Source organism: Lagopus muta, chromosome 1 (genome assembly GCF_023343835.1).
Source record: "Lagopus muta isolate bLagMut1 chromosome 1, bLagMut1 primary, whole genome shotgun sequence".
In the NCBI taxonomy this organism is placed as follows: Eukaryota; Metazoa; Chordata; class Aves; order Galliformes; family Phasianidae; genus Lagopus; species Lagopus muta.
In genome coordinates, this window is record NC_064433.1 from 83,405,962 (window position 1) to 83,432,374 (window position 26,413).

A 26,413-nucleotide genomic window follows, 5' to 3' on the forward strand; every position below is an offset into this window, starting at 1 on the left:
GTTGTTATCCATCAACCACAACTAAGTGGTGTTTTACACTAAAGGTTCATGACACACTGAAGCCAGTGTGAATCAGCTAAAGACCAGGTGCTGGCAGTGCAGCAGTGCCAGTTTACGTCAGCTCAATAGAATGGTGTCATTTACCCCATGAACAGAGCAAAGGACATGACCCTGTCCTTAACCATGTCGCTTTAGGTATTTTTGCACTTTTTTTTTTACTGCTAGCGTACATTCAAGGGAAATACATGTGACGCTGGTTTTAGTACCATAATGCAGTAAACATCTTGATCTATTTAAAACTACAAATGAACAAACAGCCATGTGCATATATGTTTACAGAGCAGACTATAGTGACACATCCAAGAGGATCTGAAAGTGAAATTGGCAGGAAAGTGAAGCAAAACAGGATTTTACTGGAGAACTCCCAGAAAACAAACGAACGGGGAAAAGGGGAGCAGAAGGCAGAAACAATAGGGTTACAAAGCAACTACTTTTAAAACAGCAGAGTGGTTTCTGACACAGATGGGGAAATACATTTCTCACGGGACTCTTTTTTATTCAGAGTGTGTCTTTGTAATGGGAAGAAAGAGAAAGATGAGATTGGGGAGCGCAAGGGAGCTCGGAAGCGCAAAGGAAAGAGTTAAGGCTGGAGTCACCCTCTCTGAAGTGCGCTGTGATGCTGTGCAGTGTTTCAGCCCCCAGAGCCTTCCTCCTCCCTCCCTCCCTGTGTCAGAGTGGGGAGGAGGCGGGTTCTGCTGAGCTGTTAAATCCTGAGTGAAGTTTCCCCCATTTCCAGTGGCCACTGTTGTCTGAAGCTGGTTCTGAGCAGCGCTGGGGTTACCCTGACATTTCTGGGACCGTAAAGAGCCAAGAAGGGAAGGAGAAGAAAAGATTAAACTTATACAATTTGCTTTTGTCTAAGTGTGGAGAAAGGGGAAAGGGAAGCATCTGCTTTTTTTTCAACATCACATTCCTGTGTTTTTCTTCAGCCTGGAAAATATATTAATGCTCGTGCTTTCCTTTCTGGAAACAAAGGAGCTAAGCTGGACTGAGGAAGCAAGGAGTGGGAAGGAGGCTTGAGGAAGTTTGAAAGAGAGAGACTCAGAGCAGCTGGGAGTTTCCTTTTCTTAAATGAAATCCCTGCCTGTGTGGGTAACCGGTACAGAAAGAAGACAGACCTGCAGGTAAATGGAGAAGCAGAGATCCCAAAGGAAATTTCCACTCACCTCATCCCGCTTGTCAAGAACGTGAAGAAAAAAGAAAAGGTAAAAGATACACAAGTAGACAGACGGGCTCTGGGACCTGCTAGGCTGTGTAAGGATAAATCACCGAGCAGCAGCAAAGCTGTATGGCATTTGTCTCCTTTTAAAGGAAAAAGACGTGAAACCTCGTCTCTGGAAGGGGAACTTCCGTGAGAGTGTAAGTCTCAAGTCTAATTCTTGGCTTTCTGCTCTATGTACCAGACCTATTCTCTGTGTGTTTGCATGTGTGCATGTGAAAGCGTGAGAGACTGAGAGAGTGAGAAGGATGTGGATCATGATGTCCTTTTGGATAGACAGAGTTGTGTTACAGATGGATGATGTCATTTTTTGATAAAATGATCCATTTTGTGCTTTTCCAAAAATAACTTTTAAACTCTACAAAACCACTGGGGTACTACTGAGGTGTAACCAGCACTCTTAAATTCCTAAAACTATCCAGTCTCTTTCTGTGGTTTTATTTAATCATTTGTGCAAATCATCATACTGTTAACACCTGACTTTTTCTCCTCCTTCCCACAAGCAGATTGCACAATGAACTGGAGGCCAGCTCTCAGCTTAGCCCTGCTGTGGACAGCATGGCTAGTTTGTGGCTCTGAGACGACAGGGAGGTTAGCAGAGAGAGGGAGCCATGGAGTTAGGAAAGTGCCTCAGTCTCACAGGGCTGCAAGCAGCCTCCTGAGAAGGTCTGGAGCATCCCTAAAGAATCTGAGCCCAAATCCCCAACACCCCGTCACCAAGAGAGATTCTTCAGTACCTCCAAAGGCACCTGCCAACCTCCTGAAAGAGGAATCACGTTCCCAGCCCAGGAGCATAGGCACCAGAACAAGGCGGGTACAGAGACTCACAGCTGCAGCCAAATATTCCAAGTCTGAGATGATCAAAGATGAAGGGATATCTACTGCCCCACAGTCACGAGCAGTACGCTTCCCTTCGGGATCAAGCTCCCCCAATGTCTTGGCCAGCTTTGCTGGGAAAAATCGGGTGTGGGTCATTTCTGCCCCCCATGCCTCGGAGGGCTACTACCGGCTCATGATGAGCCTGCTGAAAAATGACGTTTACTGTGAACTGGCTGAGAGACACATCCAGCAGATTGTGTTGTTCCATGAAGAAGGGGAAGAAGGAGGAAAAGTCAGAAGGATAACCAATGAAGGAAAAATCCTGGAACAGCCACTGGATCCTGCTCTCATCCCTAAACTCATGAGCTTTCTGAAACTAGAAAAGGGGAAATTTGGCATGGTGCTGCTGAAGAAAACTCTACAGGTGGAGGAAAGGTACCCTTACCCTGTAAGGCTAGAGGCCATGTATGAGGTCATTGATCAGAACCCCATCAGAAAAATTGAGAAGATGAGACAGAAGGGTTTCATACAGACTTGCAAAGCAGCTGGGGTGGAGGGACAGGTGGTTGAAGATGACAATAACGGGGGGAGCACCCAATCTACCCCTGGTGGTGGGCATGTCCAAGTATCAGCCGGAGGGAGGAAGGAGGAACCAAGGAGGAGCAACAACCAGCCAACAAGGACCAAAACAGTGAGAAAACCAATGACAACCACTGTGGCTACTCCTCTGCCTACAGTAAGGACCACTACCCTCCCTACCACCACCGCAGCCACCCGGCCCACCACCCGCACAGTGACAACAGCAAGCAGGCCTACAACAACAACTACACCCGTCCCCACCACACAGAGGACATGGACCACAAAGTCACATACCACCACAGAGTACCACAGGCTGCCAGCAGCTCCTGAGGCCACCACACCGCGCGTCATGGCCTCTGAGGATTTCTATTCTCCTGTGTGGAAGGCAAATCGCAGGGACCGGCAGCGAGGCCACCCAGAGAAACACCTGGCAGCCACACGGAAACCAAGCAAAGGTGGCCGCTATGAGAGCTTCACAGAAGTCCCAACCGCCCCCTCAGTGCATTACACGAAGGCAAGCGTGAGTAGGTTTAAAGATAATCGAACAGACAGGAAGGACTATAACCACAGGGACCTGAATGTCACGCCAGGGCAACACAAACCAACTAAGACTAAACCACCAAAAAAGAAGACGCAAGAGAAGATACTGAGTAATGAATACGAAGATAAATACGACCCAAGTAAGCCTGCTAGTCCCCATCTAGAGGAAGAGATTGCAGTAGGAAGTATTCCCCCAAAGAAAGGGAAAGAATCAAAGAAGCATGAGCGAATGGATAAACCTGAGAAGAAAAAGAAAAAGGACAGACCTGACAAGCTGCAGAAGAGTGAGAAACAGTCCAAGAAGGACAAAGCTGAGAAAAAGAGCAAGCAGGATAAAGACCGTAGCAAAAAAAACAAGAAGGGGAGCAGAACAGAAAATGAGGATTTCCCCAAGTCCAACAAGAAGCCTTTCTTACAGCCTCCCAGGAAATCGGTGGCCAACCTCCTAGACTATTTTGAAGGCAAAAGGCGGCTCATTGTAAGTAACTTGTTCATCTGAATTCTATTTCATAAATGAACCAGTATCTCCATCCTAGTAGGAACATGGGGAACAGAAAGTTTATGGTGCTTTTGTATTACTCTTATTTTGTTGATTTTGTTTAAGAGATCAGATCTCTAGATTTGGAGGATCATTGCCAACATGGAAGTTTTTGCAGCCTCATGTAGAAAATCTTACGTATGGTACAAAAATCCATCAGACAGGAATTAGGTTAAAACTTCTTCCCACTCACTTCCATGAGCCATCATACAGTCATCAGAATATTTTATTTTCAGTAGATATACAGGTATCAGGATCCCTACAACTATATTCAATAAAATGAAGTTCATGTGGATTTCAGTCATTGCTTTAGGGCACTTGCCAATGTCACTACATTTTGATGCTAAGCATGTCCTGCCAGCTGGCAAACCTGTTTTGTATTGGTGCTGGTGTCCTAAAACTGGAAGCAAGCCAAGTGTTTTTGGCAGTATTATGCATGTCTGACTAACGATATGCACAAAGGCATATGACAAGTTTGCCCTGAGGTAGGACTGTTATATGTGCCATTATTTCTCGTGGGAATTTGGCGTTCAGATCTCCTAGATATCTTCAGGGATCCCATACAAACTTTGTTCCCTTTTATTCTCCTGCTGTTTTTATTAAACAATAACTGTATGGTTAGTTTTCAAGTCTTAGAAACTCAGCACAATCTGGAGTTACTTCTCTCAGGGTTTAATAGTGTTGTATGTTTTTCCAACGACTTATCTAAAAAAACACTTCACCTGCAACAGGAAACAGTTTTAGCTGTAGTACAGATGTTTTTCCTGGCAGATGGCACATATCCTGAAACGGCACACTTTGAAAAATAGTTCTTTAAAAATATTATTATGGGAGCTGGTTTCTTGCAATTATTCCACTGCAAGCTGGCCTCTTTGACAGTTATTGTTCAACAGTCAGTGTCACAACACAGTTTTCACTTTGATGCCCCATATTTCAATCCAAATACCTAAGACGCCAAGCCAAGATTTCAACCACTGGAATGTAATTAATCATTCTGTTGATGATTCACAAACGTAAGTAGAATCCAACTTTCTTATTCCCCTCCCTATTCTTCCAGCTTTAGGGCCTGGGCAGAGCTAGAAGAACATTCCCTAGCATGTTGTGAGTGGAGAAGAACAATCATATAATCATAGAATGGTTTGGGTTGGAAGGGACCTTTAAGATCATCTAGTTCCAAGTCCTTGCTATAGGCAGGGACACATCTCTCTAGACCAAAGCCCCATCCAGCCTGGCCTTGAATGCTTCCAGGGAAAGGGGCATTCACAGCCTCACTGGGCAACCTGTTTTCCAGTATCTCACCACCCTCACAGTACAGAATTTCTTCCTAATATCTAGTCTAAACCTACCTATTTCCAGTTTAAAACCATTTCCCCTCATCCTGTTGCATAAATATCCTTATAAAAACTCCATCCCCAGCTTTCCTGTAGGCCCCCTTCAAGGAACTCGAAGACCACTATCCTCAGAGCCTTCTTTTCTCCAGGCTGAAGAGCCCCAGCTCTCTCAGCCTGTCCTCATAGGGGAGGCTCTCCAGCTCTCTAATCATCTTTGTGGCCCTCCTCTGAACCTGCTCCAACAGCTCCATGTCTTTCTTGTGCTGGGGGCTCCAGAACTGGACACAGTACTCCAGGTGGGGTCTCACGAGAACAGAGTAGAGAGGCAGAATCACCTCCCTACATCTGCTGGTCACACTTCTCTTAATGTAGCCCAGGATACAGTTGGACTTTGCAAGCACACATTGCCAGCTCATATTGAATCTCTCATCAGTTGACACTCCCAATTCTTTCTCCTCGGGGCTGCCCTTAAGCCATTCTCTGCCCAACCTGTATTTGTGCTTCAGATTGCCCCAACCCAGATGCAGGACCTTGCACTTGGCCTTATATTTGATCCATTTGCAATATATTTGAATAATATTCAAATATTATTCAATATTATTATTAATATTATTATTGAAAAATTTGAACTTAATTTTGCAAATAATGCTTGTCAGTTACATGTTAAATACCAGTTAAGCAAACCAAGGAAGTCTGAGATCTTTGAAATTTGGTCATATATGTCAATGTTGTGGCTTCCAACAACATGTCTAGCATCAAGACAAATAAAAACAAATATGTAAAATGTCAAAATCTGAGCTTATGGATGTCAAACTGTTATTTCATTACACCAGCACAGTCACAGCAACTTAAAGGCTGGTCTGAAATTTCAATCAGCTGATACCAGGCCACCTGTCAGCTGCATTTTCATTAAAAGAGCTGCACAATCTCAGGCTGTCAGGCTAGAACTCACTGAAGAGAAATGATTGTGCCATTTCCATTGTATTTCTTTAGTATCTAATACTACCTTCAGCCTGCTTGTCCTGAAGTTTCTTGAAGGACAAGTTTGAGGTAATCAACAGTAAAAGCAATGGCTGAAGCCTGTTCTCTCTTTTCCATCCCCAGCATGTGAATAACAAAAAACTTTCCATGCTTCATTTATCCATACACGTGCATTTTTGCACTCCTTCCTATCAAACTATTCAGTTCACTTAGGGTAAGTCCTTCTAGCTGGACAAACTCTACCATTCATGAGTCTTCAAACTCCTCTAAAGAATTAGCCCACACTGTTACAGAATTGGCCCTACCTGAGTAGAACACCACCACATTGCTATGATACTGTCTTTCAGTCACTTTAGTAGACTGTCTCCCAAAGATGTGTTTCAGTCCTCTCCCAGTACAAGAGAATTTTAAGAGAGTCACAGGCTTTTAAGACTTATGCATCATTAAGGATTTCAGTTTGCAGGTTTCAGCATGCTTTTCAAACATACAGATTTCTGAAGGCTAATCTGCGTTAAGTTCAATTAATGACAAACATAGGATCCACCTGTGAACGCTGAACAAGCACATGGGTATTGAGGTCTGCAGCCCCACCAGTCCATACTGAGGGTTTTGTTTCATTCTTACTAACGTTGAGAAGTCTTGGCTTACTGAGTTTGGGTTTTCTGTTTATTTCCTTATAGTGATGAAGTGCAAGCTGACAGTTTGTATAACAATTCATTTATACACACGTGCACATATATGAATACACACATGCACATACACACACATGCATGAAAATGCAGGTAGATGTGATGTATTTTCTGTTTGGCTTTAACAGTCCTAGAACAAAGCTTTGATGTGAAGATTGCTTTGCCTTTTAAATGCTCCCTGTTTCATTTTGCAAGATCCGAACAAGTACATCTAATTCAGACTTCAGTGTGTGCTCTTATTTACAGCCTCTAAAACTAAAAGTACAATGCAAACCAATGGTCTGGTTTTGGTTTCAGACGTCAAATCCCCTTGATGATCTTTTCTTAACTTGAAGTATTTCTGTGCAATTTAAAAACAATTCATTACATGTAAATCAAACACTTTTTGTGTTTAATTCTCATTCACCCAGGGCTATAGTCATGCCAGGGAGTCTTTCTATAAACTAGTCAGATTTTACAAGCTGATAAATGCCCCCTACTTTTCAGTACAGTGATTAAAATTAATAATGAGTATATCGTAAACATTAGCCTGCAGGCCCTATGAACATGAGATATATAGAAGATAATTTTACCTGCTACAGACTGAAGCATAAGCTTGCAATTGACGGATTCTGGTATTTTAATATATTAAATGATAAAATTCAGATCCCAACTCCCTTTGTGTTTGGAGGAGTGGTTGCAGGTACTTCAGTGTGTTGCACTGACAGCATTTATATGATTATGTTGCTAGACATTCCTCACCAAACTTCTTCTGGCATTCCAGAATTCCTCTCCAAACTTCTTCTGGAAACTGCTGCATAGAACTACTGCATGCTGACCAGACCATTGGTTTGCACTTTCCTCTTAGTTTCAGAAGCCATGAGTGAGAACATATATTGAAGTCTGAATTAGACCTGTCATCAAATCTTGCAGAACAAAGCAGGGAACATTTAAGAGACAAACACCCTTCCTGGGATGTCGGAATCCTAGTCACTGATGAAGGAGCCAAGTTATGTGCTTTAAACTTCTTTAATCTTTCAATTGTTAGGAGACTTTGAAATGAATGCAGTAACATAAACTGTGGATAATTTTATACTTTTGTTTTTATAACTGTTCTTCCTCCTGCTTTATTATTCAATGAGCTCTAGTTGTAATTGCACTGTCATAGTCGAAACAGCCACAGGAGCTCTGCTTGGAGCATAAGATGAGGATGGAGTAGCTGCCAGGCTGCCATGTTCCCAGTGCTCCTGCTGTGACTGGGTGGGAGGAATCCTAAATATGTTGCATCCCTGATGAGTGGGGGGAGATGTGGTAGGGCAAAGGATAATAAGAAGGTAGAGGGCTTCCTGTAAATTCCAGTGTCATTTCTCCTACCAGTACTGTGGAAAGGCATTGGAAGAGCTGGTGCTACCATGCTTCCTATGGCTTTCCTGGGACTGGTTGGAGAGGACTAGTCTTAAAGGTATGCTACAACCACAAGCAAAATAAAACTATAGAGGAGTCAATAGCTTCATGAGAAAGAAATCCAAGGTTGCAGACAGAGACTAGTTCTCCTTCAGTGAAATAGTAATCTGCTTCATTTCTTATATTAAACAAGCTCTTTTGTCTCTGCCACCAACCAGCTCATTACAACCCCCAAGGCGGACAACACCATGTATGTTCAGCAGCGAGACGAATATCTGGAGAGCTTCTGCAAGATGGCAACAAGGAAAATCTCAGTCATTACAATTTTTGGCACCATGAACAACAGCAGCATGAAAATTGACCACTTCCAGCTAGGTTCCTTTTTTTTATATAATTTCTTTCCATCTTGTGGGCACATAACGGACAGCAAAGGGAGAAATTTCCCCAGCTTGGGTCAAGACCTAAGCAAGACCATCTGCTGTGGGATAGTAGGACTTTCAAACCCATTCCTCCTCCCTCCATGCTGACTACTGTCATTCTGTATTTATGTAAAGGTCTCTAATATTTTCCATGCTTAGGCTTCCAGCGCTGTAACTTCAGCTTTGTTTGTGGGAATTCATAAAGACAGTAAAATAGTGTAACAGAGAAAAGGCCTGAAAATTTGATGAGGACATGGAAAATGGGGGAAATGAGGCTCAGTTCTACCAGTATCATGAATACTAACCTCACTATCAGGATGGTTGTCCTAATACAGCTCCACTATTGTTTCTTTTCTAAACCATGGGCGGCTAGATATTTGCTAGCATGTTTTAAACACGGTTTAAAGAAACTGTCTGATGTCATGAAGGAGAGGAGGTGGGATACAGAAAAAGCTGAAGAGAATGTTTGAGATGATAATTCAAAACTCGGTCTAAGCTTACTCTGTTTTGAAGTTCAACATCATTAGCTTTCTGCCCTGCCATATAACATCTACTTATGCCTTTTCACTCCTCATAAGGCCATGGAAAAGGCTTAATTTTGCACAGGGCCACACTCACTGAACCCAGGACTGTGAGAGAAGTGTGCCAGGTAGACTCCTTGAAGTGAGTTCTTTTCCTTCCAAGATCAGCTTTTCTAGGCTTAACAGATAATTTTGAGATGTTTAAAGTGAGTACTTTCTACCACAAGTGAGGTCCAAGAACGTTTTCCTCTCTCTGCTAGTAAAGAGATATTAATTTAGGAGATTTCATCCATACCTTCTAAGTATGGGCAACCCTATATATTTGTACTAGCATACCTGATATTAGAAGGTTTACCGTTTTAATTCTGATAGCCTCTCTTTGCCCAGAAAGCAAGATACTCATCAGCGTGTCTGTTTATTGCTGGCTGTTAAGAGGTTAATCTTTGGAGGCACTATAAATCAGACTGTGCAGGTCTTGTAAAGCACTTCTTTCAGCATTACCCAGTTCCACTTTCTTTAGAGTTCCCGTATCTGCAAGTGGCACTGGGCATCCAACTCTTGCGTAGTTTTTAAACAACAGGTGTCAGTGCTCAGGTCCTGGGGAAACCCACCAAAGCCAGCAAGAACCTTTCCTTCAATTATGGTAGAATTTGGACAGAGACATCAAGTCCAGGTCCAGCAAAGCACCTAAGCTTTAGTGTCTTTTAAAGAATGTAAGCAATCCTGTTGCTGTCTGCATCTACAGCTTCGCACCATCAATAGTATATAAACTACTAGTTTTGCTTATAAGTGACCACATTCAGAAATTCATATGGTTTGGTTTCCCAGACCTTAGAAGCAATGTATGATGGAATGGAAAGCTCAGGACTACATGATGCTCCCATCACCTGTCTCTTACAGAGTATTTCAGATCTGGCATAAAGCTGGCTGGAAAATGATGGAACTATGCCTGGCTTCCAGCCATGCCCCCGCTACTATCAGAGAGAGGGGAGCTAGCTGGGGGCCAGCAGACTTGTCTCTGAACAGCAGAGACTCACATATCCAGACTATCCATCCATGCACCTCTCTGGCAAATCTGGAGTGGTACAGAATTTTCCACATCAGACCAAGGTTACTCAAGGTCGCTTTTTCTGTACCTACACCATCTGTCTGTCAGTGGACTGTTTAGGAATATATTTAGCTCCAGTCTCTCTAATAAACAGACATTCACTCTGACATAGACCATACTCTTTCAGCCTCTTCCAAACTTAACTTACACCCAAACTTCTTCCAAACCACAAATGTGTATAACAGCTTAATTCTCATAGGAGGAATTAACTTGTTGAAAAAAAGCAAGAGACTCAGAAGGGTATGAGCTAACCTTACATGAGAAGCTCACCTTACATTTTTGCCCAGAACACCTAATCTCCTGAGCTTTTTCAAAATTTTAATAATACAAACACTTTTCTATTCTCCCTCCCCTTCTCCTCTACTCTTCTTGCTGGCATAGCCTCTTAATGGCACAGTCTCTGTCAGCATCAGAGGCAGCAAAAACTCCTAACAAATGTTTTGTTCACAGTATTTTGCCAAAGTGAGAAGTCTTAGCAGCCAGCACAAAGGGATCTACTTACATTGCTATATCCTTGGACTTGCTGTGCTAGTGAATTATAAGTGACAAAAACAGAAAGGCCCACAGAAAATACTTCATCTGAAATTTCAAACATATTTAGAAGTAGTTAATGAAAGAGCTCATTAACACTGTTTGGCCTAGACTGATTTATGATGAAACCAAAGACTGTTTCCCATTGGAATGACAGAAAATCAGAATCCTTTTCACCTCAAGTTAGCCATTTGGTCTCTTTCCCCCACATCCTGGGAACAGGGCTTCAGGGAACTAAACTGCAGTTCCAAGCTGTAACACAACCATCTTACAACCAAAGCCAGCACATAATCTACTAGGCTTCTATACTTTCACAGCTAAGTACTGACATTCTTTGTTCGACTGAATTATTTGTAAAGAGTAACTCATCTTTCCAGCCTATCTGGCTGCTAAAGATGTACTCAGAAAAGATTTTACACTTTTTCAGTGACCTATACAGAAACATCAAAGAGAATTTTGCTGGTGGTAGCAGACAGTCTCAACTGTGTTGTTCTTCAGGCTGACCCAATATGCTTTATGACAGTGAAGGCTGGGGACAAGTGGTGAACTGGAAAAAGGCTATCGGATTAACTTATATTTTCCTCTCCAAAAACCACTTCTAAGTTTGCTAAGTTTTCAAGGCAAGTCAGTCCTTCTGGCTTTTTTCCCCAGAAAGCATTTTTCTGTATCACTTTTGTCATTTGTTTTACTTTACATTGTAAGCTCTGAAAGAAAACATCCAAACAGTGAAACTCTAGAGTGCTATCTTCATGTTGCTATTTGCAACCTTTGAAGCAAAACAGTGCTATGAGTCAGTTAGTGTAAGGTAATGTACCATTGAAGCTGTTTTCCACTAACCTCTCTTGCATTATTTTACCTCTGTACAGACCAATGAGAAAGTGCTGATCTTGCTTTGGGATAAAATTGCAGTCATAAGTATGAATTTTGGTTAATGTTTTAAGAGTCACGCTTGACATTAGTAAGATGTAAGTCTTGTTTAAGAAGCATTAAAGCATAACTGAGCCATATAACAGAGAATTTATAACATTACCTACAGTCCTTCACAAAACTGTAAAGTGCATATAACCACGTACAACCATTAAAAATGTTGTCTGTAGAATGATTAGTATAGCCAAATTATAGCACTTGATGGTGTTTGGCTTTTTTTCCCCCCAAGGTATGAAGTTTAGGTCAGGTTCTGATCCAAACATCTTCCCAGAGATTTAATTTAGAAGTTTCATTGAGTCTATTGATTGGATCTATTGCAAAATTTGAATCAGATTAGCTTGCTCCCAGAGGCTATGGATGCTTAGAAAAATATATATATATGTATTGTTTAAATACTCAACTATTTTCAAAATATACATTTGTTCTTGAATAAGTATTTTCTGTTGCTTCATGTTGAAATCTGTTCATCTCATGTCTGTTTGCTGATGAATAACAATGAAGCAGGAGACAGTAAAGCTGAACCTCTGCACTGCAGCTCTTTACTGGCTGTGGCATCTCTGACTTCAGGCAGATCACTTAAGCCACGACTGAGATCGCTAAGTGATGATGAGAGTATTTATGACCTAGTGCTGTCTTAGGGCATAAACAAGTAGTATTTGAAGACAGCTCTTTGGCCCCCAGGTGCTTTATTTCACTGTGTGTGAGACTTCCCTGCTTTTTAATTCCCAGGCCCATAGCTGCATCTGGAGGCCTGCTTTAGCACTGTCATAGCTGTATAGTGCTGTTCTGGATGCTGGGGATGAACTGCTGATATGGAGGCTTTCAGGACTTGGCCCTAACGCACTCTGGCTTAAGGAAATTAGGGATTCTCAGTACCTCCATGGGCTTGTCCTGAACACATTTCAAATCTCTGTCACAAGTCACATGGATTTAACTTTGTAAATACATACCTAGACTATCTTTTGGTACTTGTCATCAAATGATGATAAATCATTTGAAAATGGTGAAAGAGGTGAAACTTTTAGATTGAAACTTGAAGCATCAGACTAATCATTTTTCATGTTAAATAAAAGAAAAGAGACATAAAGTTCTGAGGCAGGCATAAAGTTCTGAGTTAAAAATCTTTTTGGGTGCTTGGTTCTTTTCCATTTGAATAATTTGGACATCTAGTAATTCTGTAAGTTTCAAAATGAAATCACTGTCTGCTTTTTTCTTTTCTTCCTCTCTCTTTTCTGAAAGTTTTCTTAGGGTAGAACCAGTGAGTATGCATAAAATCATTCTCAGAACACCTTTTTTTCCCCATCAGTGTGCTAGAATAGGAAATTAACATCAGCAAGCACATAGAAGAGTGCCACAGCATGGTATTTGTGCAGATCCAAAGAGCTAAAACTGCAGTATCCAAGATATGTGTAATGGTTTCCAGTTTCTTGTAGTCACTAAACATCCCATGTAATTTTTTAAGACTGAAAGATACTGCAGAGTCCTGGACAGCCTCAAGTTGTTCTAACTACATTTTACTGGTTCAAATTCTCAACGCTTTCCAGCCTCTGCAGGAAACTGTCAGTTTCTATTTTCTATTCCAGGAGCAGCTGCATTTCAGGAGCTACTGAAATAATTAACACACACATGAATATATAAATATGTCTGAAAAAATCTCAAATCCCTCTCCAGAAAAGAGTAGGCAACCAAAATTTTTCAAAAGCAAGTAAAAATGCCTAATGTTGAAGTACATGAGACCTAGGGTAAACTCATTTTCCAAAAATACTGAGACAGAAAACTGGACAGTTAAAAGCCATAGCACTGTTTTTGAAGATCTTGCCATTGCAGTGGGAAGAGGGACTATGGAAGATGAACTTCCCCTTTTCTTGCAAGATGTAACTGAAGACAACTTGCTGTGCAATTCCATGACCGTTTTTATTTCTCCTCTGTTTTGTATTAAGATAACGAAAAGCCCATGAAAGTGATAGAGGATGAAGATCTTGTGGATCAGCAGCTCATCAGTGAGTTGAGGAAAGAGTATGGGATGACCTACAATGATTTCTTCATGGTGCTGACAGACACTGACATGAAGGTCAAGGTGAGAATTTTGACTCTTGGAAAGAAAAGTCACTGAAAAATATGAAAAAAATAAATAGATGAAATTATAATATAGGCTAGCATATCAGGCACATAAGAGATTGTCATTGCTAGATGACAAGAAAAAAGACAGTAAGAGAATATGTCAGGAATTAGATCTTCATAATCTGCAGATGGGAGGATCTCAGGGATTGTGGCTTTCTGTGGGGATGGTGAGCTGACACTGCTGGGACAGGACAGCCTCTGGAAGGGATGTTAATGCAGTACCTGGTATTTTAAACACAGTGTGACAACTCACCAAGATGTTAACTATTTTATATGACAACGCCCTACAAAAGCATATATTGACAATGTGTTGCCTGCAATGGCCTGGTCTTAACACATTGGACAAATAATCTGTCATTCCCAAGGAGCAGTCTGACTGCAAAAATAGGAATATTACCACAGTTCATCATCTGTTTTTGGCATTGCTACCTGCGTGCATAGGAGGATATTTGAATCTCTGTATACCCTACAGTGCTGCAATGCATGCAGAAAGAATGCTAATATGTGGACCATTTTTCAACTGTTCTTTTTGCTTGACAGCAATACTATGAAGTACCCATAGCAATGAAGTCCGTGTTTGATTTGATCGATACCTTCCAGTCACGAATTAAAGACATGGAAAGACAGAAAAAAGAGGGCATTGTCTGCAAAGAAGATAAAAAGCAATCCCTTGAAAGCTTCTTATCCAGGTATTACCTTCTGCTCTTAACTGCTGCTTGTCCTAGTAATTACTGTCTTACTAGAAAAATAACTATCCAACTACTTCTGCAATTTTTAATAGAGATTTCTCAGTGCTATCAGTGTTAAGCAAAACAGAGATGTAGCCACAGCTGCATGCAGTCTTGCACAGAGAAGTCAGTGTGCATGTTGTCGCACATTTTTTGGACACTAACTTTCTGTATATCAGCCTCCCCCAACTTCCCCCCCCAAGATATGGAGATAATAACACTGATTTGCATTAGAAGAGCAAATAAGGATTAATTCACAGATGTTAGCTCATTGTTTTGAATGTATAAAGTACAATGTTGATGTTTCAGCCACCATCACAGTCTCATTAATCCCCTTCTAATCCTTTTCATGTAGTTTGATTCACTAATTCATTTGCTGTAATTTCCTTCTTATACTGCTTAAGATAACAGTTGGCCTTTGCCAGTATTAGTCATATTAGTCATGCATTACAGATCTTGCAGATGTTTCTTGTAAAATGCCTGAGAGACCTTCTGTAGAAAGGCAGTTTTGTTTGTGCAGTCTCTATATTTCTCTACCTGCAAGACCTAAATACCTTGAAATAAACGTTTGGATTGTGGGAAAATTCAGACCCAAAGAACAGCAGTACAGAAAAATTTACACAAAATTAGGGCTATCTCATCACTCTGAGCTTTAAGTGGTACTACTGTGTTCTCCTCACCTACTATCAGAATCCATCCAGGTACACCTTTAATGCCAGATGCCTATGCAAATAACTGGGACAGAATAATGTGTTATGACACGAGGAGGAATGGAGCAACAGGCAAATTGGTAGGTTGTTTATTCATGAACATCTTAAAATTTTATGGCCACTTCTACAGAAAGAGAACCTTTAACAAGACATACCCCACCCTCCTCACCACCTCCTGTTTAGGTCTCAGTGATTCATCCTCAAGACCACCAAGAAGAACCACAGTTTGGAAGCAGCTGTCCAACACAAGAAAGAGCTTGTATGCTGAGAAGTGGCAGCTCCCAAATACTTCTTTGCTTATGAACAGCCTTAGTAGTAAATACACGTTAGAGAAACAGGCAGGAAAAATACAGAATGGTGCATCTATAAACAGAACTACTGCTGCACAAAATTTGTCTGTTGTCTGTGGAATAGACATCAGGTTTAAGTATTGGGTGGACTTCATTAGCCACGATAAGTGGTCAGATTCCCAGCAAGATTACTTCCAGCTTTGTCCAAGATTAACTTTCCAGCTGAACAAGAGTCCTAGCGTTGCAGATTTGGGAGGTCAGTTGTACTTAGGTCTCTCTGAATGTAATGCCTATTAATTTCCATGGAAACTATAACAGATACAAAGAGCACAACAGCACTATTTGATAGAGCAAGTAGCTGTTACTACAAAACACCATTTTTCAATATAGGCACCACCATCAGCATTGCAATTTCACCAGTGATGAAAAAGAGCATGCATGCAGTACTCATACAAATCTGCACAGGTAGAAGTGACCCACTGTTGCTGTTGTCACTGCTGAAAAGTCCCTTGTCCCCCTCATCCCCCCCCCACCTCACTGTGCACACATCCATACTCTGGTCTCCATATTCAGCAAGTATTGATGAATGACAGTGGGTGCCATTTTTTCTGCATGGAGGAATTCAGCAACACACCTTTTCTTCACCCACACTGCCACGTCAGATGCCAATTTGTCAGACTGCCCTTCTGCTGCCATCTGTCACACAGCAACAAAATTTAACAGAATATTGGTAGGAGGTTCAACCTCTATTTCCATACAACCAACATAATAAAACAGGAGACGTTACTTTTAGAACAGCCCTTGTAAAATTGCAAATGTTGTTCTTTACAACTCTGTCTAGTGTGAAAGAAGACCAAGAGCCAGGACTTCCTTAAGTAATTCTTAAAAACCACACATATTGGCAAGAGATCCTTGAATTTCCTTGGATCCCTGTAACAGTGAGACACTGGCTGTGCTACTTTCTGGGCTCACAAATCAGAATGAGAAATAAAACCAGTTAGATGAGGAAAACAGGGTGCACAAAGGGAAGGGTCTGGCAGATTATTTGGGACAGGAATACCAGTTTGTGTTTCCCACGTCAGGAAAATAGGCATAAATTTGTATATTAGTGTTTCTAAACCAACAGCTGTAAAAATCTAAATAAATTAATGTATTGGTTAGATGTGACTTCAAACAAGCACACAGGTATAGGCCTTGCCTGGGATAGAAGAATTCATAACTCAAGTGACTGTTAATATTCTTCATCTCTATGCATCCAAAGCAGATACTCAAAAATTAGTAAGTAATCATTAGAGTATCTTAAAGCAACTCAAAGGTAAGGTACTATGCTCATTTATGCCCCAGACAAAATATGATCCAATGTTTCCATTCTCTGTCCTTGTTTATAGGCAGCCAAGTGTTTTTGTTACACAAAGTATCACAAAAAAAAAAAGTCTACTATTTTCAGAAAAACAAGAAATTTATCCTCTTTTCTTTACATCATTATATGATTAATACATCTTCTTGTTCCCATTTGCATACCTGCATGCACATCTCACATCTCCTAGCTGTTCCTCCTGGGCAAGATTAAAACTGAGGAACTTATTTTACAAAACAAAACAAATAACTTATTTAAGAAAAAAAAAAAAAAAGCATCAGTCAGTCAACAAGATAAAGAATTAGGCAGGAGCATCCCCTGCATTCTCAGTAACTTCTGTGACTGAGCAAATCCCACAGTATTTTCTGCATTCTCAAGTGGAACAGTGTCGATCCACTGCATTAGCTTTTATTTTGAGATCTTCATGTGGTGCTGCAGAAAGGCAGACTATTATTGTAACAGAGTAACATCTGCATCCATTTAAAATATCATTTCCTGCTATAAAAATATCCCTGCAGCTCTGCAAATTCCTATAAATCTGACTTATTTAGGTTCAGTGTATAAGTACCTTTACTCAAAAAAGGGGTTGTTTGCAGAGTATTAAATAACTCTGTAGTTAGAATTCTTAAGGGTTTCAAGCGTCCCTATGGCATTCCCTTTCTCTGAGAGGACAATGAAAAGTGATCCTCAGTGCCTAAGTTTGGTTAGATGAGACACCCCTGTTAAAGAGAATTCCAAAATCTATTCTGCTGCCCAATGGATGGCTTATGTAGCCACAGTCTCATACAGACATCTATGTAAACAAGACTAGATTTAAGAGAATGTTAAAAGTATTTTGAGTGAGCGTGTGTGGTAAAGAAGAAAAAGAGATCAGTGATTATTTACATAGAAGCATGAGTTATGTCTGAAATGAAGATACACCCTAATTCTCAGACAGCCCTTGGACTGCAAAATAACAGAGCAGTTCCAGCAGCAGCAAATGACATAGAAGCTAAAATGTCTAATGAGAAATTCTACAGGAATCTCTCTTGCACTTGAATATGTAGGTCTCAGCATTGTAATATCCAGCAAAGGTGGCCTTCAGCAAAGATCTTAAGCTTTTCAGTGTTTATTTGGCTAAACTGCAGCAACACTGCAAGAGTCTTTTTTGTTTTGGAGCTGTACAATTCCAGATAGGCTTTATCCTCTTTCCGTGATGAATGGAACTGGGAAGAACTCCCAGCAGCCGTTTCTTAGAAGTTGTGAAAGTTATACGTATCTCAGCCTAAAGAACAAAAATCCTCAAAGTACTCCAGTCGTATGTCATGATGGTTCCCTGTTGCACTCCCTTTTGTTTTCAGGTTCCGATGGAGAAGGCGGCTAGTGGTGATCTCTGCTCCCAGTGATGAGGACTGGGCTTATTCCCAGCAGCTTGCTGCTCTCAGTGGACAAGCCTGTAATTTTGGTGAGTCAAAGGAAATTACATTCTTGCTCCCCAAAAACCACATCCTTCCTGGTGATGCGATGGATTCTTTTGCTCAAGTCTCAAACTAGACAATCTGAGGAGTCTCACAACTGAAGCTTGTAGCTACTCCAAATACAATTGGAAAATACCATGATAAGCAGGTAGTACAGCACCGTCAGCTAACAACTCTAAATCAAGCGTTCCCTAGAATCCTTTGCTTTAGGCAGGAAAAGGTTAGTGCTCTGAAGCTTCTCTTCCAGCTTATACTTCAGAAGATCTACCTTACTGCATGAATTATTGATGCAGCGCCTTGGAAAAGTCAGATTCTTATACCCAGCTTAGAGCTAGGGAGATGCATGGGTATCAGTTGCTTTTTTTTTTTTCTTTTATTTATTATTTTTTCCCCTTTTCCTTCCCCTGCTCCATTTCCTAAACCTGTAAATAAATGTTAATGGAAGCTACTTCAATCCAGCAACAACCTTCTAGCTCCTTAACTAGGCACTTAAGATATTCACTAGAGAGACGGACTGTTCCACAAGGCAGTTGAGAGCAAGACTGTTTACAAAAGCCTAGAGAGCCTTGCACCTTAACTTAGGTTCCTAGCAATAACAGCGTGATGCAAGGCCTAGACTTTATTACTCCTGTAACAGAATGAAATAGGTCCCATTCAAAAGCCATTATTTCAGTACATTTCAACACTGTTACTGCTACACTGCCTTGTTTACTCATAATCACCCGGCTTTCACTTAGAGCTTTAGCAACATCTTATTTGGTAACTCCCAAAGAAAACTGTGGTATAAACCATTGTAAACTCCTTTCAGAAGAACAGAACACGGCCATTCCTTCTGCCTCTTGCTAAGAATAGACTGAAGGACCTCCTAAAGGGTTTGTCTTCAATGGTTTTTCTTAACCAAGTGATGTTTCCAAGCATCTGATCTCCACATTGTAAGAAGTTACAACAGAGATTTTGTAGATCACATAGTCTCACATTTCACGAAGAAGTTCTGAGTCCCTTAAGACTTTCTTCAACGCTGAGGCAACAGTCCAAACTTCTGCTCAGAGCAAGTGAAAGAAGTGAATGTCTGTCCTAAGCCATACAGTACAGTGATCAGCAGTTTAACTGTTTCTTATATCACCCCTAATTATGTTTCTGCTATATGACAAGAACTTTACCCATGAACAAAACAGTACAGATATTGTTAATTTTGGAGGTGGCCTCTGTGAGTTACTGGTATGTCAGTATGCTAGCTTATCCCCATGTTTGGGACCAGGTGATGTGACTGGCAGAGACTCAAGGAAAACTGGCTGTTCAGCTTCACAGAGGGCTGCTAATTTCACAGAGACTGGCTGCTAATTTAGCCAGCATAGATCTGGCTGAATTTACTGAAATCTGTCCAAGAATGTGCACAAAGAACTGGTCTCACTCAAAATCTCCCTCATTTCTTCCACAGGTCTGCGCCATATAACTATCCTCAAGTTGTTAGGAGTTGGAGAAGATATTGGTGGTGTCTTAGAGTTGTATCCAATTAATGGTAAGTGACTGTTTCCAGTTTCTTCACTACTACTCATGAAGAGCATTATGCAGTACTGTGGGGTTTTTTTTGCTGTAATTTCTCTAGAGGGATGGATATGATTGAATTACATTTTTCTTTCCATTGCTTAAGAAAAAAGGTGGCAGAAAAGCAAACTTTCTTGATATACCTATGCTAAATACCATACAGCTTCTGTAGGACAGAAAGGCCCGAAGATGATCTGGAAGGCACCTCACATTTTCATCTTCCACCGATACACACAGTCCTAGGTACAGTCTACACACGTTGCTGTCATTGACTAAAGGATCTACATGCTTAAGAATTTGTAAGGCTAATATCTAGCAGATTCTCTTATATGGATCCATTATCCATCGTCTGTTCCACTTGCATCCCAGCAAGCTAACTCATTCTTAGGAGCACTAGCTGTCAAGGAACATTTCAAAGGCTAATTATTCTTCTATTACCTGATCCAAACAACTACATCTATCAGCGAAGAGATGGAAACAGGAAAGAGCTTATTTACTCCCTTGTCATTCTTACAGCACTGTACTAGAAAACATCCCTGCCCTTCTAGCTTCATAAAGACATAATTCCATGCCTAAGAAAGAATAACAGAGAAAGCAGATTTTGTGCTTCCTTTCTCAACACCTTCGCAGTCTCCAATTATTTTTCACTGAAGAACTTCATGACCTTGGTTTCAGAATCATAGAATCACTGAGGTTAGAAAAGACCTCTAAGATCATCCAGTCCAATCATCCACCACTATTTCCTACTAAACCATCTCCCATAGTACCTCATCTAAACGTTTCTTGATCACCTCCAGGGATGTGACTGCACCATGCCCATGGGCAGCCCATTCCAGCACCTGAACACTGTTTTGGAGAAGAACTTCATAACATCCAACCTAAATCTCCCCTGGTGCAACTTGAGGCCATTCCCTCCAGTCCTGTCACTAATTATTGCAGGAAAAGAGGCCAACCTCCACCTTGCCATAACCTCCTTTCAAAGTAATTATAGAGTGATAAGGTCAGCCCTGAGCCCCCTCTTCTACACACAAAACAATTCCAGTTCCCTCAGCCACTCCCCACAAGACCTGTGCTCCAGACTCCTCACCAGCTCCTCTGACCTTCTCTGGACACGCTCCAGGGCATCAACGTCTTTCCGGTAGTGAGAGGACCAAAACTGAACACAGTACTTGAGGTGCAGCCTCACCAGAGCTGAGTACAGGGGACAATAACCTCCCTGCTCCTGCTGGCTGCATTCTTTCTGATACAAGCCAGGATGCCATTGGCCTTTCTGGCCACCTGGGTACACTGTTGGTTCATGTTAACCAGCCTAGCATCAACCAACCTCCCCATGTCCATTTCTTGCACACAGTCTTCCAGCCTTTCTGCCCCAAGCCTGTAGCATTGCCTGGGTTGTTGTGGACAGCGTGCAGGATCTGGCACTTGTTGAACTTCATCCCATTGGCCTCAGCCCAGCTTTCCTGCATGTCCAGATCACTCTGTAGGGCTTTCCTACCCCCAGGCAGATCGACACTTCCTGCCAGCTTGGTGTTCCCTGCAAATTTACTCAGGGTGCACTTGTGCCCTCATTCACATCATCAATAAAGATATTAAACAACATAGATCCAATACTGACTGTGAGGGAACACCACTCATGACCAGTCACCAGCTAGATTTAACTCCATTCACCACCACTTTCTGGGCCCAGCTCTCCTGCCAGTTCTTTACCCAGTGAAGACTGTAACTGTACAAACAATGTGCTACCAGTTTCTCAGGAGAATAATGTGGGAGACAGCATCGAAGACTTTGCTGAAGTCCAGGTAGACAGCATCGAATTCATCGAAGACTTTGCTGAAGTCTAGCAGCAGGGCACCACCTCTGGTAGACTCTCTTACAAGCTGCATCAGGAAGTTATCTTCCATTCACTCTAGAAACTTCCCAGACTGCTTCTTCTGTGCTGTATTCTATTTCCAAGATACATCAGGAAAGTTGAAGTCCCCCATGAGAACAAGGGCTGATGATCATGCAATTTCTGCCTGCTGCTTGTAGAATGCCTCATCTGTCTCTTCATCCTGATTAGGTGGTTTATAAGAGTCCCAGCAGGATGCCTGCCTTGTTGGCCCTCTCTCTGATCCTTACCCCTAAAGATTCAATCTTATCATTCCCAGCCCCAAGCTCAATAACATCAAAACACTCTCTAACATAGAGAGCCATGCAACCACCTCTCTTTCTTCAACTGTCCCTTCCAAAGAGCTTACAGCCATCTACTGCAGCAGCACTCCCAGTCATGGAAGCAATCCCACCATGTTTCCATAATGGAAATTAAGTCATATTTGTCTGCCACACTATGCCTTCCAGCTCCTCCTGTTTGTTGCCCATGCTGCATGCATCGGTGTAGATGCACTTCAGCTGGGCCTGTTGCCTCATTCCCAATCCCATCATCATTCCCCTAGGCTCATCTCTAGCAAGCTTGGTTTTTAGCCCCCTCCTCCCCCTTCACATCTAGTTTAAAGCCCTCTCAACAGGCCCTACCAGCTCCTTGGCTAGAATCCATATCCTGCTTTAAGACAGATGAGACCCATCAGCAGACATCAGGCCAGGAACAGAGTAAACTGCCCCACGGTCAAAAAAACCCCAATTTCTTGTGATTGCACCAGCCTCAGCCATGTATTTATGAGATGGGTTTTCTCATTTCTCTCAGAATACATCCCTGCCACTGATAGAGGAACATACAACCTGTACACCTGCTCTGCCTATTAACTGCCTCAGTCCCCTGAAATTCTTTTTGATAATCCTCAGGCTTCTCTCAGCAACTTCATTGCTGCTGGCCTGAACTATCAATAAAGGATAACAATCAAAGGAGCAAATCAGATACTGTTATACATGCTATGTAGTTCTCAACAGATACCTTTAATGTGCTTGTCAAATCACCCTTTGATTTCATGTTAACTTTTAGCATCCATACTTCCCTCTGAGAAACTCCATAAATCTGCAAACCAACTCTTACTTGTCCTAAACATGATTCCTATAGGGCTATTAGATATCCCTTACCTTTTCTGTGGGTAAAAGTTAATTAATCCCTGCAGTAATATACACAATCCTGCTCCCCCAACCCACTGACAAACCTATGACCATTCTCATTGCCTTAGATTTTTTTCCAGTTTCAAGGTGAGAGAATCAGACACGTATGTGGTATTCAAGAGGGACACAAAAGGTTTACGTAGTGGCATAACAATATTGTTTTCTTCCTGTATCATTTTCTTCATAGCTTCTAACATCTGTTTTGGCTTTTTGACCACTAGCGAGCAGAGAACAAGCCTTTCAAATAACTCCCTTTCATAAACATAAGCTCTAACCTAGAATAGCACCAGTCCCACCATAGACAACTGTGAACTTTACTGGTTACAGAATCACAGAATTGCAGGGGTTGGAAAGGACTTCAGAATATCAGAGTCCAACCTCCCTGCGCCAAAGCAGGTACCCTACAATAGGTCACACAAGCTACCTTCCTGTACTCTAGGAACCGATGATATATTATTCCTACCCTGTTTCTGCCTTCCAATCATATTATCAAAGTTTATTTTGAAGCCTTCTAGTAATCTTCATCAACTGTATCAGCCTGACCACTCTCAGCTACCCGCTCACAAATCTCCTTTGGAGAATCTCACAAAGTGGGTAAGCAGGATGCCACTTCATGGTAGTCCTGTTACTACATCAGCTCTGCATATAGGTGTCCACTGACCCTAGTTGTCTTATACTTTCTGCCCACTTAGTACAGCCTTCATATTTATAAGCCAAATTCAGCAGATCAGCATGAGAGCCTATTTTTTAAAGTCATCATGACATCTGCCACTTCTCATATTTCACACAGCATTCCAGCTCAAAAGCGAGGCTCTACACTGCCATTAATGACCCAGCATATTCATCCTGCAATGCTTCACACTATCACATTTCTAGTGTAGTGATTTCCTTCGCTGTGACTATTTGTGTGTGCCTTCTGCAGACATTAACCATTACTCAAGCTGTAAAAGAAGCAAAAGACACACATGCATGCCAGGTGAGGAAAAGGTGTGCCAGACCACAGTAGCTTCAGCCTAGAGGATAAAGACAAATTTACTAACCCTAACAAAATGGTTAAAAATGCATCTTTGGTTCACAGTACAGCAGCCTTTCATTTCAGAACCAGGAAATACTACACTGCAAATGTCAAGAATATTACATTATCAAACACTAGGCTGTATCTCTTCTCACACTGCAAACTCACTGAGTTACTGACACTCATCACTGTTGCTTAAACAAAATGCCAATGCTGTTTTATGTGATCACTTTCTAGGAAGCGCTACTGTAGACCGAGAAGATATCCCAGCTAACTTGGTGAAAGACATTCGAAATTATTTCCAAATCAGCCCAGAGTATTTCTCCATGCTTCTAGTTGGGAAAGATGGAAACGTCAAATCCTGGTATCCTTCTCCAATGTGGTCTATGGCAATTGTGTATGATCTGATTGATTCCATGCAGCTTCGGCGACAGGAAATGACAATTCAGCAATCGCTCGGCATGCAGTGCCCCGAAGATGAGTATGGTGGGTATGGTTACCATAGCTATCACCAGGGATACCAGGAAGGTTACCAAGATGACTACCGTCACCATGGAAGTTACCACCATGGATACCCATACTGAAAAGAGCAAGTTAGTCTCTGACTGCCCTGTGCCTGTCTTCTAATAGCTATCCAAGCAATATGTGGCCTGTTGCAGAGTTTTTCCAGGCCATCTAGATATCCACGCCTCCTTCTTGCACTGTTCAATCAAGGGACTTTGGTTATTTGCCTTCTCAAAAATGCAGAAGCCTTTTTACGGTGAAACAATTCAAAACCATAGTATTGAAGCTTTAAACAATAAAGACTCCTTTATATTTTTAATCCTAAAAACAAAAGGCATCAGCAGTTGCTGTTTCTTTGTACTAAAACTAAACAGAAAGTCCCCACAGCCTCAGTCCATGGACGCTACTGTAGGGCAGGACATGAATGGTCTGACAAATATTGCAATGCTCTTTTTAGTATTTTTTCTAAGAAAAAAAACCCTGTATTTATTGGAAAGTGAGAATTTTGCATTGCGCTGATGAAGATAAGCAAAGAACTTCAAAACTTTCCCAAAAAAGGAAACATTATGAAAGACGCCTTTGACAAGATCTTCAATAATAATTAAAAAAAAATCCTTTTGAAGTAATTTGTCTAAAAAACACAGCATCCCTTCTACAGTGCATCAGCATTGTAATTTGCTGACTTTGCCAATGAAAGTAAGAATTTTTGGTTCCGGCAGTACTTGTTCCAACGCTGAACAGTGTAAAGTTCTCTTAACAGCAAAGCTGGCTGCACGCGGCCATCTAGTCTTTTAATTGGGTCCCTGTTCTTTTAGGTCTTACACACCTGGCAGTTAATTCTAAGTTAATGAGAGCTAAGTGAAAACACCAGCCATATAGTCTTGTCTGAAATAAACTAAAAGCATTATTTCTAATCAGAAAAAAAAAGGAAAACATTGTCAATTCACATATTTTAAATAAGTTGTACTAGCTCTCTATTGTAACGTTATGTAAACTATTGCTCTAAACTCCAGATTTCCTTCTACCTCTTCTCATATCCTACCCCCTGAAAAAAGAAAAAAAGGATGAAATGTTTATAGAATTGTTTGAGTATAATTTGATTTGCTACTAAACCAGCTGTATTTCTGCCACATTTTCTGAAATGGTTTTCTTCTCCCTTCTCACTGTTGTCTTCGCGCATTGGGTCCATTGCATAACCTTATTCTGTTGAAGTCAGTTGCAGAAACTCCTTGCAAAGCTGCGTTTTCAGTATCATTTGGGTTAGATTCCCAAACGCTAAAGACTCAGCAGCAAGATTCAGGAATATGTTGAAGTGAAGGCATCATGCAAATCTTCACATTGGCACAATAGTCTTGTCTACTGTTTCAGGCACACCTGATCAGTCACCTTTCCTTTTTATAATCTGTTACATGGAAGCATATTCCAGATACGCATTCATGCCTTTCATGCATACGTGTAACAGGGCACTCATTAGGTTTTGTCATCACAGCAGTAGCACTGGAGTAGGTAGAAAGTACAACTCAAAACTGGACAGAGCATGCTCTACCATGTGAGATTTTGTATTTTCCATTTTGTTTTTGCTTTCTTTTTCCCCCCAGATGTGGATTGTTTTGTTTAGTTTTTCTGATGGAGTGAGGGTTTTTGTTGTTTTTTGTTGTTGTTGGGTTGTTTTTTTTTGGGGGGGGGAGAGGGGAGGCAAGGTGGGGGGGAAGGTCATATCTTGCTTACCCTTCTGAAAGGCAGACAGATGTCAAGAGGTCACAGGGCTTGGCCAGTTGTTCCTCTGCATTAGACCTAGTCACCTTCCAGGGCTGGCTGCCCTCTGCCAAAAGGTCTAGCCAACACAGGATACTGCTTCTATCTTAAAACTCTCAGGCTTGTGTCTGGAGCTAAGTGGGCAAAGATAGACTTCAGACAGATCCAATCTGAGAGGACTGATGCCTGCACAGTACTTCTCTTTACCTACAGAACTTCTGCAGCT

General features: G+C 41.5%; 1 protein-coding gene across 1 annotated transcript; it reads left to right on the forward strand.

Moving 5' to 3' along the window:
* The first annotated feature begins 730 nt into the window (after window positions 1–730).
* On the forward strand, window positions 731–25,562 carry CCDC80 (coiled-coil domain containing 80). The gene is made up of 8 exons (XM_048926714.1): window positions 731–1,419; window positions 1,786–3,695; window positions 8,358–8,514; window positions 13,586–13,722; window positions 14,307–14,455; window positions 18,192–18,295; window positions 19,747–19,827; window positions 24,166–25,562. The coding sequence occupies exons 2-8, from the start codon at window positions 1,794–1,796 to the stop codon at window positions 24,510–24,512; spliced, it is 2,877 nt and encodes a 958-aa protein (XP_048782671.1). The 5' UTR covers window positions 731–1,419; window positions 1,786–1,793; the 3' UTR covers window positions 24,513–25,562.
* Window positions 25,563–26,413: the final 851 nt, after the last annotated feature.